At 37.4% G+C, this 15,498-nt stretch overlaps 1 protein-coding gene across 1 annotated transcript; it reads right to left on the minus strand.

Moving 5' to 3' along the window:
• Positions 1-8,413: 8,413 nt before the first annotated feature.
• Positions 8,414-11,206, minus strand: LOC107648756 (uncharacterized). Its single transcript, XM_088489353.1, has 6 exons — positions 11,139-11,206; positions 10,740-10,883; positions 10,555-10,601; positions 10,394-10,452; position 9,790; positions 8,414-8,481 (listed from the first exon to the last, which is right to left on the minus strand). The coding sequence occupies exons 1-6, from the start codon at positions 11,204-11,206 to the stop codon at positions 8,414-8,416; spliced, it is 387 nt and encodes a 128-aa protein (XP_088345479.1).
• Positions 11,207-15,498: the final 4,292 nt, after the last annotated feature.

Consider the following 15,498-nt stretch of genomic DNA (forward strand, 5'->3'; position numbering starts at 1 on the left):
AAAGAGGAAATTGAGAGTACTTACAATTCAAGAAGTAAAATCAAAGATCAAAACTTGCTATAAAATGCTACAATGGAAATAGAAATTAAAACTGATGACTTGCATCATCTACCCTTTCTTCTTGCATAAAAAGGACCATAAAAGAGCATAATCTCATAAGATCATTGCAATGTATGCATTAATTGATGAACATTATAGTACACTACTTTAAAATGAGTTTGTGCTGAATTTCAGGTGAAAAAGACATCAAAAAGGGGAAGAAAACAACAAAACAAGCTGGGCGTGTGAAATTGGCGTGCCACTTGGGGCAAACGCCACAAAATTGCATTGGCGTGGCACGCCAGAAGCTGGGCGTGGCACGCCAGTACTAAAGTCCAGAGAAGATCTCTCAAGCATTTACATGGGCGTGGCACGCCAGAAGCTGGGCGTGGCATGCCAGTACAACTTTTCAGAAAGCAACCATGAAGGCCACTAAAGGGATCTGGCACACCAGGCTGTGCGTGGCACGCCAAACCCACCAATTGAGCCATGGGCGTGCCACTTGGTTTCGAAGGCATGGCACGCCAGCTTTAAAAACCAATTGAGGGTGCCACTTGAGGAGCCAGGCGTGGCACACCAAGCTAGGAGGGCCACAAATGAATGGGTGTGCCACTTGAGCAGTGTGGCGTGGCATGCTAGTACAAAATTCCAGAGAAGAGGTTGGAGGCTAAAAAGGCTGGGCATGCCACTTGAGATCGAAGGCGAGGCACGCCAAGCTTCTACCCTCACTTAGGCGTGCCACTTGAGCGTCTGGGCATGGCACGCCAAGGTACAAAGAAGGCCAAAGTAAAGGCTGGGCGTGCCACTTGGTATCAAAGGCATGGCACGCCAGCTCAAGATTTTCACCTGGGCGTGCCACTTGAATGCTGGGCGTGGCACGCCAGCTTCTGGGACCAAGGCAAATGATGGGCGTGGCATGCTGGTACAACTTTCCAGAGAGGGAGACAAAAGGCCAACCATATGGGCGTGCCACTTAGTGTCGAAGGCGTGGCACGCCAGCTACCAACCTCCAACCAGGCGTGCCACTTGAGTCTCAGGCATGGCACGCCATCATCACCAATCAAGCAAAAGAAGACCTGGGCGTGCCACTTGAGTTTTGGGCGTGGCACGCCAAGCAAAGGAGCCAAGCACAACAAAGGCGTGGCACGCCAGACCCTGCGCGTGCCACGCTAGTTCAACTTTCCAGAGAGATAGATCAAGCACACAACAAGCGCGTGGCATGCCAGACCCTGGGCGTGCCACGACAGTTCAACTTTCCAGAAGCAAAAGCGAAGAGGAAAAGGCCTGGACGTGCCACTTGGGCTCGAAGGCGTGGCACGCGAGGCTATCCAAAGCTTTAAAAAGGCCTGGGCGTGCCACTTGGTCTCAAAGGCGTGGCACGCCAGGCTACCCAAGGCTTTAAAGAACCCTGGGCGTGCCACTTGAGCTCGAAGGCGTGACATGCCAGGGTGGTCAATGAAGGGAAGTGTGCCACTTGAGGTTTAGGCGGGCACGCCAAGGCAGAATCAGAGCAAGGCGTGGCACGGCACTGAAGCGCCAACCACACGCCAGCTATGAGATCACGTTTATTGAGTTTCTTTTCCCTCCAAAATGTAATTTTCTTTTCACTTTTGTATTTTCTTTAATTGCTAGTGCTAGGAGTAGTATATATACCCCCTGAAAGTACTGAAAAAAAGGGGGGTTAAGCAATTGAGCTATTAGTTGAAGCATAGTTAGATTCACTTTTCCATCACTTTACTTTTCTATTGAGCTATGAGTAGCTAAATTCCCTCTCATTGAGAGAGGTTGCTCTGTTGTACTTGATGGATTAATGATAGTGAATTTCTTCTTCTCTTCATCTTCTCTTTGATTTGCTAGAAGGAATTTCGTTCTTCATGCTAGTGTTCAATCACCTTGGAAAAGGGGTTGAATACAAAATGGGTTTCATGGGAACCTTGGAAAAGGAAACATGAAATCATGCTAGAAATCCCTTCTCACACTTGAGTAGGGTCTGGGTTTTGGTGTTTGGATATGGTGACATAAAATCCTCCCTCTACTTGGACCTATGATGATGTGTGGTATAATCAGGGACCAAGTATATCTCTCTTCATGAGCAATTAGTCCAAGGAATTGGCTATTGATCAAGATCTGAGAGATTAAGTCACCAAGGGATTGGGGCTCAATCAATCATGATTGCCAAGAGGTCAATGAGTTGTATGATTGAAGAGGATATGAGCTGGATTTAATCCAAAGAGACAACATCTACTGATCTCAATGAATTCCCCTATTCTTATCTTCCACTTTCTTTATAGCCTTCTTTTACATTCTACAATTCCCCATTCCCATTTACAATTAAGTCATTTAAGTTTCTGCTCTTTACTTTCTTGCCATTTCCAATTTTGCTATTTACTGCTTTCATTTACTTGTGAGTCATTTATATTTCTGCACATTTACAATTCTGCAATCACAATCTATTTTGCTTAGCTTGACTAATTCACCAATTGATTAAAATTTCTCAAATCTACCAATTCCGTGGATACGATCGCACTCCATTGTGGGTTATTACTTGACGATAATTTTGGTGCGCTTGCCAAAAGAACAGATTCACCATTTTTATATGGGGAGTGAATTCGACTCATCAAGTTTTATGGTGCCGTTGCCGGGGATTGGTTTGAATTTGACAATGATTGAATTGATTGGAGAGCTAGATTAAGCATTTTTATTACCTTGTTATTTCTGTTTTCAGCTCTTTATTTTTCTGTCCACTCTGTTTCGTTGTTTTTACTTTGATTATTGTAGCTATTCATTGTTCATATTTCCATTCTTCTAACTGTTTGATTAATTGCATCAACCAAGTTAACCACTAATCTGGACTAGAGTGATTATTTCACTAGTTCTCTACTTGCTGTTTGTTGAATGTATGACAGGTAGAAGGGGAGGAACTTCATCCTCTTTTGATAGTGAACCTGAGAGGATTTTCCTTAGATTAAGGAGGGAACCAAGAGGCAAAGGCATAATTGGAGAGGAACTAGTGGAGGAAGATCTGAGAACCACCATGGATAACGAAGTGTAAGACAATATTGGAGGAGATGCTGGAAATCAAGTTGGGCAAGAGAGGAGAGTCTTAGGCTCCTATATCAACCCAAATCCAGGAAATCGTGGCAGCAGCATCCTCAAACCAACAATCCATGCTAACAATTTTGAGTTGAAACCTCAACTCATCACACTTGTCCAGAATAACTATTCATATGGATGAGGATCTCAGGAGGACCTAAACCAACATCTCACTACATTCTTGAGGAACTGTGACACTATAAAGTCGAATGGCGTGCACCCTGACACCTACAAACTACTTTTGTTCCCTTTCTCACTCAGAGATAAGGCAGCAAAGTGGTTGGAAGCATTTTCCAAGGAGAGCTTAACCACATGGGATGATGTTGTAAACAAATTTCTAGCAAGATTTTAACCTCCTCAGAGAGTCAACAGGCTAAGAGCTGAGGTGCAAACTTTCAGACAGCAAGATGGTGAAACACTCTATGAGACCTGGGAGAGGTTCAAAGATTTGACAAGGGAAATACCCACCGGATATGTTCGATGAGTGGGTGTAACTACACATCTTCTATGAAGGGCTGACATATGAGTCCAAGCAAGTAGTGGATCATTCTTCTGGAGGCTCACTTAACAAGAAGAAGACCATTGAAGAAGCTATAGATGTCATAGAAACTGTTGCTGAGAATGAGTACTTCTATGCTTCAGACAGAACTCAAAAGAGAAGAGTAATGGAGCTCAATTCAATGGATGCCCTGCTGGCCCAAAACAAACTGATCACTGCACAACTAGCAGCTTTGACCAAGAAGATAGAGAGTAATCAAGTCTCAGCCATTCAAGCCCAAGCCCCTCAACAAGAAGGAGATGCACCAGAAGTTGACTGTGAATGAGAGCAAGCCAACTATGTGAATAATTCCAAACCACCATATGATCGAAATTCCAAGACATACAATACAGGTTGGAAGAACCACCCAAATTTTAGGTGGGGGAACCAACAAAGCCACAATCAAGATCATACCAAGCCATACCAAGCCAATTAATACCATAATCACAACCATCAATCAAGTAATAACAGACCCTACCATAATGTACAAAACACATCATATCATTCTACCCAACAAATGCACAACAACCACCATCAAGACACATCAACCTCAACCATGCAACCATGTGAGATCAAGAGAAACTTTGAGAGAGTAGAGGCTGTAATAGCACAATTGTCATCACAACTGACAGGAGCTATTTCCACTCTTTTGGACAGATAAACACAAGCTGACAAGAGGATAGATGCCAACCAAGAAGAGTATAGATCAAATCTGAAGAATCAAGGCACGGCTATTTCAAAATTAGAAGCACAAGTGGGGATTCTATCCAAGAAAATTCCCATGCCTACACATACCTTTCCCAGTGACACCATGGCCAACCCAAGAGGGGAATGCAAGGCCATCATACTTAGAAGTAGAAAAGTTATAGAAGAAGCAACCCCAAGCCAGAGCAATCAAGAAAAAAGAGCTGCAGAAAAGCCTAAAAACAAGAACAAAGAGAAGACCCCTGCCCCATCCTCACCAAAGCCAATCTTGAAGCCATATGTGCCTAAGGCACCATATCCACAAAGGCTGAAGAAGGATGGGAAGGATGGCCAGTTCTCTAGGTTCTTAGAGATCTTCAAGAAGCTCTAAATCAACATACCATTTGCAGAGGCATTGGAGCAAATGCCACTCTATGCCAAATTTTTTAAGGAGCTTATGACAAGAAAAATAAACTATAGTGTTAACTGAGGAGTGTAGTGCCATCATACAAAAGAAGCTCCCTCAGAAAATGAAAGACCCTGGGAGTTTCCAAATCCCCTGCATCATAGAGGATATCAACATTGAGAATGCCTTGTGTGACTTAGGAGCTAGCATCAATCCCATGTCCCTAACCATGATAAAGAGGATGAAGATTGAGGAGGCCAAGCCAACAAGAATGGCACTCCAATTGGCTGATAGGACATTCAAGTTCCCACATGGGGTAGTGGAAGACTTGTTGGTGAAGGTGGGAAAGTTCATTTTCCCAGCTGACTTTGTTGTGTTGGATATGGAGGAAGAGGCCAACACACCAATCATCCTAGGAAGGCCATTTCTAGCTACTTCTGGAGCTATCATTGATGTGCAAAAAGGGGAATTAGTCTTGAGATTGAATGAAGAGAAGATGGTCTTCAATGTCTTCAAAGCAATGAGTTACCCCAAGGAATCCATAGGAGAATGCATAATGGTGGACACCATAGAACAGATATTTCAAGAAGTTTTGGAAGAAGAACAATGTGAAGGAACTATTGAGTTAGAGCAGCAAGCATCAAGTAGAGAACTACCCCAAGGAACCATGGAGAATTCAATCATGTTAAACGCCAAAGACAGCAAGGAAGTGGAAGCACAAAAACTAGAGCTGAAGACCTTACCACCAAGCTTAAAATATACATATTTGGGTGACAACAACACTTACCCAGTGATCATCAATTCAAGCTTGAGTAAGGAGCAAGAAGAGGAGCTTATCCAAGTGCTGAGACAACAGAAGGATGCTATAGGTTGGACGCTTGTAGACTTAAAAGGAATCAGTCCTTCAATGTGCATGCACAAGATCCTACTTGAAGAAGGTGTTAAGCCCTCAAGACAGCAACAAAAAGGCTGAATCAGACCATGAATCACTACAAGGTTTTTGTTTATTTGTGGAGGTTTTTTTTCTTATTTGTGGAGGTTTATAACCCCCACCAAATGGTTTTTGGGGGTTTCTAAAACCTTCAAAATTTGAGGTGCCACGAGGTTTTTTATGGGGTTTTTTAAAAACCTCCACAATCTATTCAGTGGGGGTTTTGTGTGTGTTTAGTGGGAGTTTTATACTGGTGTTTTGTGGCAATTTTAAATCACTTTTGTGGCAGTTTAAAACCTCCACAAATTAATTTTCTCATTTACACATTACTCAAATTAAATTTTTTTAACATTAAAATTTAAAAACTAAATCTTTTATAGCACAATAATTTCTCAATGACACCAAAAAAATAATAATTTCTCAATATAAGATAACTCTATATATAAAAGTTCTCAATGTCAATAGTTCCAAACATAATTGCATATGATATTGTTCTTCATAACTATTACTTGTTTTTCATTAAAAAAATAAAATAAAATAACTTCAATGTTTCAATATCATATAACTACATAATTGCAATAACAGCAGCTTCATTAATGCACATGCCCATGGAGTTCTCCACACAAATGATTGTCATATAGTGTAACTAAATAGGATGACCCTGCAGTCTGCAGATTATTCACAAAAAATTATTCTATGAATAGCATGACCTTGCATGCCATTGATCAAGCTAAATTTAAAAATTATTCAATGATACTGATAAACCAAAGCCTGAAAGCAGTAAATTCTTCTAATTATTCACAGAAAAACAAAGTATGGACAAGCTTAGAGAAAACAAACAAAAGGGAAAGAAAAAAAAATGCATAATGCTGATTGAATGATGAATGCATACCACACTTTTTGCAGTGGAAATAGTTCTCTTGACCACCAACCCTGTTTTCAAATTAGATCATAAAAAATTAACTTGTATGTCATAAATTCAGGTGACATAAGATATGGATATACTCAAATACAGCTAAGTGAACCGCACCTACAGATTCCACAATCATCACAACGAAACTGTTGTTTTTCTATCTGCAAATTGATTTAAAAAACATTCAGCATCATTGAGGAAGCAAGAATATTAACAATTCCTAGCTGGAATTATGCATCAAATTCAGCCTAGTCCATCTCCAAGAAATAAGTTGGAAGAAAATATTTACCGGCTGCTTAGTGTTACAAATTGCACAAACAACCTGAAATACTTTAGAAACTATTTAAAATTTGGAAAACATTGAACTGATAGAAATTTTGAAATGGCCAAAAAAATAAGAAATTTTGCCATCCAAACCTCATCATAGCAGTAGGACCACTAGTCTCTATCTCATCTAAAATATGCTTTAAAGATGGATCTTCTTTTATGCGTGCCATTCTCTCCTCAAGCTAATTTGTTCAGCCAGTTCCTTGATACTTGGATCCTATGCATTCCATATTTTAGCATTAGTAATATGGACCTAAAATGCATGGTTTATATTATTGTCTCACTATTGGCTTTAAAACAATACTCCACTAAGATCCAAAAAAACTGCATGTACAAAAATAAGATTTTCTATAAGATAGAACATGTCCATAAAGTGAAATGAAATGCTAATTAACAATAACATGTCCATGAGCTGAAAATATAATTGATTGACCTACCTTAAGAACATTTTGAAGCTTTTTGGGGATCGTACCTTTTTCATTTTTAGGGAGCACAACTTTTCCAGTCTTCTTGATGTTTAGGCTGAATTTTTTCACCCCTGACTCAGCCATCATAAAAACCTGAAATTCTTTTGTAGCATACAATATATAAATAAATAAATAAAATATTTATTCAAAATTTAGTTTATTTTTCTAACAATCTAAACCAACTAGTTTACTTTTCCTTTTCAAAATTTGGATGGATTAATTTTTAGTCAAGAATAACTACTCTTACCAATAAATAATCAAAGCAAGCATGTGTCAACTAAGTTGGAACAACAAAAGTGGATTCTGCTATTGACTTCAAAAGCTTAAGTAGTGTTACACAACAGCTTAAGCAAAAAAAAAAGGCTATATTTATATATTTCTACACTTCAAAGCCTTGACTTCAAAAGCTAATAGACCCAAAAAAAAAGATAGGTTAATTTTTTTATAATTATTATGTATATAAAATCATAGTTATAAACTCAATAGCATTTGAAGAAAAATTAATGCACTATCAACTTAAATGCCTTGTTGAATGAAAATGTAAGCTTACCTAGTTTGTAAAAAGTGTCAACAGCTACTTGTTTATCAATTAGCTACTTATCTTATTAAGATTAAATTTTGTTTTTGAAACCAAAGAATACCAATAATACTACAGTAAAAAGCTTCATCCTGAAAATAAATTTTACCGGTTTCATATCTTAAGTCATTCAAAAAGCAAGATGAGAAAATCTAAAATGATGCCTGAAAAACTAAGTATGTACAAAATGGCATAAAAGGTTACTATCATTATAAGGAGCATTCTCATATAAATAGGTTTCACTTGATTATCACTTGCAAATGATATGTTAAGAGTTCAGCATGATTCATAATTATGCAGTTGCAGTAAATAAGCCCCACTAGAAAAGCAATTAGATCACACTAAAATCTAAATCATTAAGTTCTGTTCATTATCAAATGTTCATAAATAAAACAATCGATTATTAATAAAATGAACAAAAGTTAAATGTATTATCGTTTAGTGGTTTTGAAATGTCCATACAATGTTCAGAAGGAGATGTACAAAGGAAGTTATTTCCTGAAATACTATGATAAAAGAAGTATAGTGTCAATTAATGCATGATTAAAGGAAATTTAGAAAAAAAAAACAAAAGTGCTACAAGTGTTTCTTCTTTTTAATAGGATAATCAGAATTTAGCTGTTGCATATCTAGGCAAAAAATCTAATACAATTAAAGAACTCACCTGTGATGACAAGTCATCTTAGCCTAGTTTCACTAGTCTTTTTATTTTGTTTTCAATTGATTTTATGCACTTTCTTGAGCCATAAGTAAGCCAATTGGGTGAAATTTCATATTTCCTTTGATTCAATCAACCATGGATGAATTAATGCAATTTCATGAGATTTTATGCTATAATTGTCATATATTATGAAAGAATAACAAACTCATGATTTTGAGCATAGCTTTGATGTGTTTGGTTGATTGATGATAGGTGAAAAGAGCTTTGAAGAAGGTTGAAGAAAGAAGAAAGGGCAAGGAGCAAGAGAGAACAAAAAGCTTGAGCAAAAGCTTGCCTCATACTTTAGCTCAAGCTTTTGGAAGAGTGAATTCACATTGGTTGGAGCAAAAGCTTGCACCAATGTTTGCCTCAAGCTTTTTAGCAAACGTTGGCGCCACACACCAACACCCTGGAGGAGAAAAGCTTGCGCCAACGTTTGCCTCAAGCTTTTTGGAAAACGTTGGCGCCACACCAACATACCCTGGAGGAGAAAAGCTTGCGCCAACGTTTGCCTCAAACTTTTTGGCAAACATTGGCGCCACATATGCACACAAGGGGATCAACGTTTGGCCTAAAGTTTGACCTCAAACTTTAGCCCAAACGTTGGTAGCAGCAAATGAGGGCAGCTGATATGAAAAGCTTGAGCCAAAGTTTGCCTCAAACTTTGACTCAAGCTTTTATGATTTATAGCCCGGTTCACAATGGATTTCTCTCCAACTCCAAGAGCAATCAACAGAGGCTTTTCTCAACCCAATTCCATCAAGAGCAAAGGCCCAATTCAAGGCTTGAAGACCATTTAAAGAAAGTGTATAAATAGCTTAGGATTTAAGTTTTTCCGGGAGCTTTTCCTTTAGAATTCTTGGAACACTTACAGAGAGCTCACCTTTACATTTTTGATTTGTTGCTTTAGAATTCTAGAGAATTGGGAAGGAGAATTGATCTCTCTTCTTCCTTGTTCTTGCTTGAGCACTCTTTACTTTTCTTGCTTTGGATCTTGGGTGGAGAATTGAAGAACTTCTGTTTCAATCTCAGCTTGAGATCTTGTTTAATTTTCTGCAAAATTGAATTTCCTTTTCTGTTAATTGCTTCTTCTTCTACTCTTTCTGCAATTCACACTTCTTTATTTCCTTTGCAATTGATTCTTGCTGGATCTAGGAAAGCAGTAAGATCTAGACTCAGCTATCTAGTCTCTTGAGTCCTGAGATCTACAGTTTTAAATTTCAATTTCTTTATTTCATTGCTACACCAAGCTTTTTCTCATTTCCGTTTTAGATCCGGTTTAATTCAAGTCATCTTCTACTTTTTTGTTTATTGCATTTTACTTTTCCTTGTTTAATTTCTGCAAATCCAATTCCCAATTCCCTTTACAATTCAAGCCATTTACATTTCTTGCACTTTAAGATTCTGCAATTTACATTTCTTGCAATCTAAGTTTCTGCAATTTATATTACTTGCACTTTAAGATTCAGCCTCTTTAATTTCTCTGCACTTTAAGTTCTTGCCAATTGTCCTTCTCCCTTTTAATTTCATGCAATTTAGCTTCTGTCGAATACAAACCACTCAAATCAACTCTTGATTCGCTAGACTAAGTCATCCACTAAACTAAAATTGCTCAATCCTTCAATCCCTGTGGGATCGACCTCACTCCCGTGAGTTTTATTACTTGATGCGACCCGGTGCACTTGCCGGTTAGTTTCGTGTTGGATCGTTTTCCACACAGTAACCTTTTGCCAAAATTTTTGGAGTGGGACCATTGAGATTATTAAATGACAAGTCCCTACAAACAATATAAGGTTATGGAGCTGTACTTAACTGATTGAGGAGGTAAAAGTATTACATAGTTTCATAGAGGAGTAGAGGACATACAAGAATGAAAGACCTGTCAAGTTAGAGATCTGTCCAGATAGATTATTTTTGCCGAGCCACCTGAAAAGCTTGGCATGATTGAATTAGGAACCATGGAGTTAGAGAAACACTAATGAATAAAATTAAAATTTAAGGGGAACAAAAAAAAACAGGGTTAAAATAACATCATCATCTATCTATTTGTTAAGACATACTCACAAGTAACTTAGTTGAGACAATAAGCCCAAAGAACTAGGAATTTCTCCAACAAACTGGTTACTGGAAAGGTCTAGAGTTTGAAGCTCTGACAACTTGCCTATCTTAGTCGGGATAGAACCAGATAACTGATTGTTCTGCAGTAACCTAAGTTCAGCAATGAAAAAACTCACTTAGTCACATGATAAAATGAGTTCATTGTATTTTATGACTACTTATTTTTCTCCTACCGTTGTTTGGAATCTATTAAAAATTAGTGGAAGGTTATTATGACTATTTATGAACAAAAAGCATAATAAACAAGGCATCTTTCAGATACTGCTGAGTCAACAATACACCACAATTCACCATTAAGTTTGAAAAGTATAGGCAATTTATGTGGAGAATAAGAGAGACACTCACAATGTTCGGAGATGGCTCAAATTTCCAATTTCTGACGAAAGAGTTCCAGATAAACCAGCACTGGCCATTTCCCTACCAAAAGCAGAAAGTTACCACCAGCAATAAAGATCAGTATCATTAGAATACAGTGGATGGTATTAGAAAGACAGAGAAATGAATTTTCCCAATATCTAGTCATTCTAATGACGTCATCTAAATTTGAAGGAATGGTTTTGTAGAACAAGTTTTGAGAGAAATCAAGAAACGGCAGGTTTTTCTTTTGGCCTATCCGCTCTGGAATTGACCCACTGAAATAGTTATCGAATAATTCATACACATCTTGAAGGCTATTGTCAATGAGCAGTTTCTTCAGTTCAAGAGAAATTTTAATAGCTACATGATTTGGAATCTGCAACCAACAAGCAAATCACAAATGATACTAACCAAATCAAATCCACATTGCAGCATTAAATCCAGTCTATAAGGGAAAGCACAACACTTTTCAACACAATCCAATCTCAGTCCTATCCATCTAAAGTAACTCATAAGCAGAATGAACAATTGAAAAGTGGATTTTCATACCTTGGTTACAGTTAGCATCCTACTAAGCAAAAATCTGGATAGAACATTGTAGTGATCCGCATTATCACCCAACCGCACCTTCACCTATAAGCATAAAACACAAGGGAATCGATATTCGCACTATAGAAGCAAATAAACCAATTGAAACTGAACAGAAAATAGATTCCAAAATGATTGATTATGTGCATTCATGCAATGAAGAAAATTTTCGATATCTATATTGAAATTGAGGTTTCAAAACGGACCTTAACGAAATCGTACTTGAAAAAAGCATTGCGGGAAGAGAATTTGTTTTTGGAGGAGAAGCTTTGCTTTTCGTCGCTTTCTTCGCCGCTGGCAGATGAATGGCTATAGCGGTGGCGGTGGCAGTGGCGGTGGCGGTGGCAGTGGCGGTAGCAACGGCACCGCGACGGCGAAGACGATGGTTACGATTAGGTCTTGCTCACTCTCCATCTCACTCGAAGCTACTCGAAGCTAACCTTTGTTTGCATCTTTACTATGGGCTTTGGGAGTTTATTTGGGCCTTTAAAATATTGAGATTTTTATTTTTGAGAGTTTTGTAAATTGTCACAAATAGATCATGTTGTCGAGGTTTTTAAAAACCTCCACTCTAAAACCTCCATCAATTAGTAAGAATCTTGTAGTGAATGAAGTGGTCCAAAAAGAAGTGTTGAAGTTATGGCATGTAGGGGTGATTTACCCCATCTCAGACAGCCCTTAGGTGAGCCATGTGCAAGTAGTTCCTAAGAAAGGAGGGGTCACTAATACACCACTATTTTATGGTTTATCTTGTGCTCAATTAAGTGGTTTTTATCAACTCTTTACCCACTTATTCATACTAATCGCATGCTTTATGTTTTCCTTCCTGATTTTGTGCTATGATTGAAAACATGCTTCTTTGGCCTTTATATTGCTAATATTAATCCTCTCTTATCACCATTAGATGCCTTGATATGTGTGTTAAGTTTTTTCAAAGATTACAGGGCAGGAATGGCTTGGAGGATGAAAAGGAAGCCTGCAAAAGTGGAAGGAATACAAGAAACTGAAGGAACTGCTAAAGCTGTCCAGCCTGACCTCTCTGCACTCAAACGATCATAACTTGAGCTAAAGAAATCCAAATGATGCGGTTCTAGTTGCGTTGGAAAGCTAACGTCCGGGGCTTCGATTTGATATATAATTTTTCATAGCTGCCCTAAAGTTAGGCGACGCGAACGCGTGAATGACGCGCCCGCGTCGCATCTGCGAACTTCAATCCACGCTAACGCGTGGATGACGCCTCCGCATCACTTTGCCGCGACCTGAACGTACCAGAATACGCTGGGGGCGATTTTTGGACTGTTTTTGGCCCAGTTTTTGGCCCGGAAAATATAGATTAGAGACTATAAAGTGGGAGAATGCATCCATTCATCAACAAGCTTTCATATTCACAATTTTAGGATTTAGATGTAGTTTTTAGAGAGAGAGGTTCTCTCCTCTCTCTTAGGATTAGGATTCCTCTTAAAGGAATTAGGATTTCAACTTTGTTATTTCAACTTACAACTTCAATCACAGGTTCAATGTTTCTTTTATTTAATTTTCCAATTTAATTTATGAACTTTTCCATGTTAAGATTTGAATATTTTACTTAATATAATTGAGGTATTTCAGATTTATCACTTCTTCTATTGTTTGTTATTAATTGATGTTCTAAGTTAGATCCTAACTTGATTTTGGAGTTGATTGATATTTGGAGACCCTTGAGTTGAATTACTCAAGAGTTAAATTGTAATTGGGTTTATTGTTGGCTGGCTCTCTAGTCACTAACGCTAATCCTTCCCAAGGGAGAGGATTAGAACTTGTGAATAGAAGTAGTTACTTGACTTTCTTTTACTTTACTTGGTAAAGGATAACTAAGTAGAAGCAACCTTCAATTATCAATTGATCTTGAGAAAAATCCAACAAGGATAGAACTTCCGATTAATCTTCTCCGGGTCAAGGCTTTTAAATTAATTACATAAAATCTCTTATTTATTTTTATTGCTTTAATTTATAAATATACCTGTGCCCATTGCCCAAACTTCAAAACCCCCAATTTACAAGACTCATAACCAATAATAAGAACATACTTCCCTGAAATTCCTTGAGAAGACGACCCGAGGTTTAAATACTCGGTTATCAATTTTAAAGGGGTTTGTTACTTGTGACAACCAAAACTTTTGTAAAAATGGTTGATTTCTTGGTTTAGTAACTATACTTGCAACGAGAGTTTACTATAACTTCTAAACCATCAATCTTCAGTTCTTTCAAAATGGCACCGTTGCCGCGGAATTGCAAACGTGTGCCTTATTATTGGTTATTGTAAATATTTGCTTTTTGCTTGTTTATTTGTTTTTATTTTTGTTTTTATTTTTACTTTTTTTTTTGTAAATTAAGAGGTTATTGGTTTTTATTTAGTTATTAAAAAAAATTTTTCAAAAAATTTTTTTCTTGGTGTTCATCTTGATCTTCAAGTTGTTCTTCATGTTCATCTTGACCTTCAAGTTGTTCTTAATTGTTTTCTTCGTTTTGATCTAAACATTTTTAAGTTTGGTGTCATTTTATTGTTTTTCTCTTTCCTCATTAAATTAAAAAAAAATTCAAAATTTAAAACTCAAATTTCAAAATTTCAAATCTCAATTTTCAAAATTCAAATTTAAAAATTTAAAATTCAAATTTCAAATTTCAAAATTAAAAATTTTAAAAATTTAAATTTCAAAATTCAAATTTTTTTCCAAAATTCATATCTTTTTTAAAATCTTATCTTATCTTATTTCAAAAATCAGATTTCAAAATTCAATATTCAAATTCAAATTTCAAATTTCAAATTTCAAATTTCAAAAATTCAAATTTCAAAATTTAAATTTCAAATTTCAAAATTTAATTTTTAAATTCAAAATTTAAATAACCTTTTAATTTAAAATTTATTTTTATTTTCGTTTTTAATTTTTATTTACTATTATGAGTTCTCACCCCTCTTGCTTTGAGTTTGGTTCCAATACTGTTGCAAGGAATGGAAACTATAACAAGAACATGCATCAAGGTCAAAACAATCAGTGATGGAAGGAGCCACGAGGAACTGATCAACCCTTTCGGCAACATCATCTTCCAAGATACCATGGACAACGACCATCCTATAATGCATGCCAAAACAATAGATATGGTGGGCCCCCATCATATACCTATGACCCATCTCCTCAACACAACTTTGAACCACCATACTCACAAGCCCCTTACCACCAAACACCACCATATGACCCTAACCCGCATCCACCATACCAACCACCCTATGAACCAAATGAACCATACATAGATCCACCACAACCTCCATTGGATAACAATACACTCATCTCTAACATCATTGGTCTCACCTCTACACTCCAAAATCTTATATCCCGCATGAACCAACCCTCTGCCTCCAATATTCAATCCTCAAGCTCTAGTGCACTTCCTTTTCAACCACATAATGATCTTTTCATCCCATCACCACCCTCCATGGAAGAGCACCCACATCCATCAATCCAAGAGCAAGATGATCCCAATTATGCTATTGATATGGAACAGGAAAGGAGGAATCATCTTCGTGAATCCATACTTCATAAAGAGCCAGAGGAGGCCCTACGGGTAAAGGTAGGAGAGACCTTTGAAGATGAAGGAGTAGTTGAACGGAGTTGTCATGGAAAGAAAATCATCGAGGATGAGTACGATTTTATACTTAAACAACTGGACATAGCAACAATTATTAAAAAGGAAGAAGTGGTTGCAGACTTAAGAGATGTTGTAC

Source organism: Arachis ipaensis, chromosome B6 (assembly GCF_059453495.1).
Source record: "Arachis ipaensis isolate K30076 ecotype BB chromosome B6, ASM5945349v1, whole genome shotgun sequence".
In the NCBI taxonomy this organism is placed as follows: Eukaryota; Viridiplantae; Streptophyta; class Magnoliopsida; order Fabales; family Fabaceae; genus Arachis; species Arachis ipaensis.

Coding starts and splice junctions, on each gene's coding strand:
- LOC107648756 (XM_088489353.1), bottom strand. CDS start 11,206: ATGGCCAGTGCTGGTTTATCTGGAACTCTTTCGTCAGAAATTGGAAAT. Junction 10,884..11,138: donor TTGAGCCATCTCCGAACATT/GTGAGTGTCTCT, acceptor TGCTGAACTTAG/GTTACTGCAGAACAATCAGT. Junction 10,453..10,554: donor ACAGATCTCTAACTTGACAG/GTCTTTCATTCT, acceptor TATTGTTTGTAG/GGACTTGTCATTTAATAATC.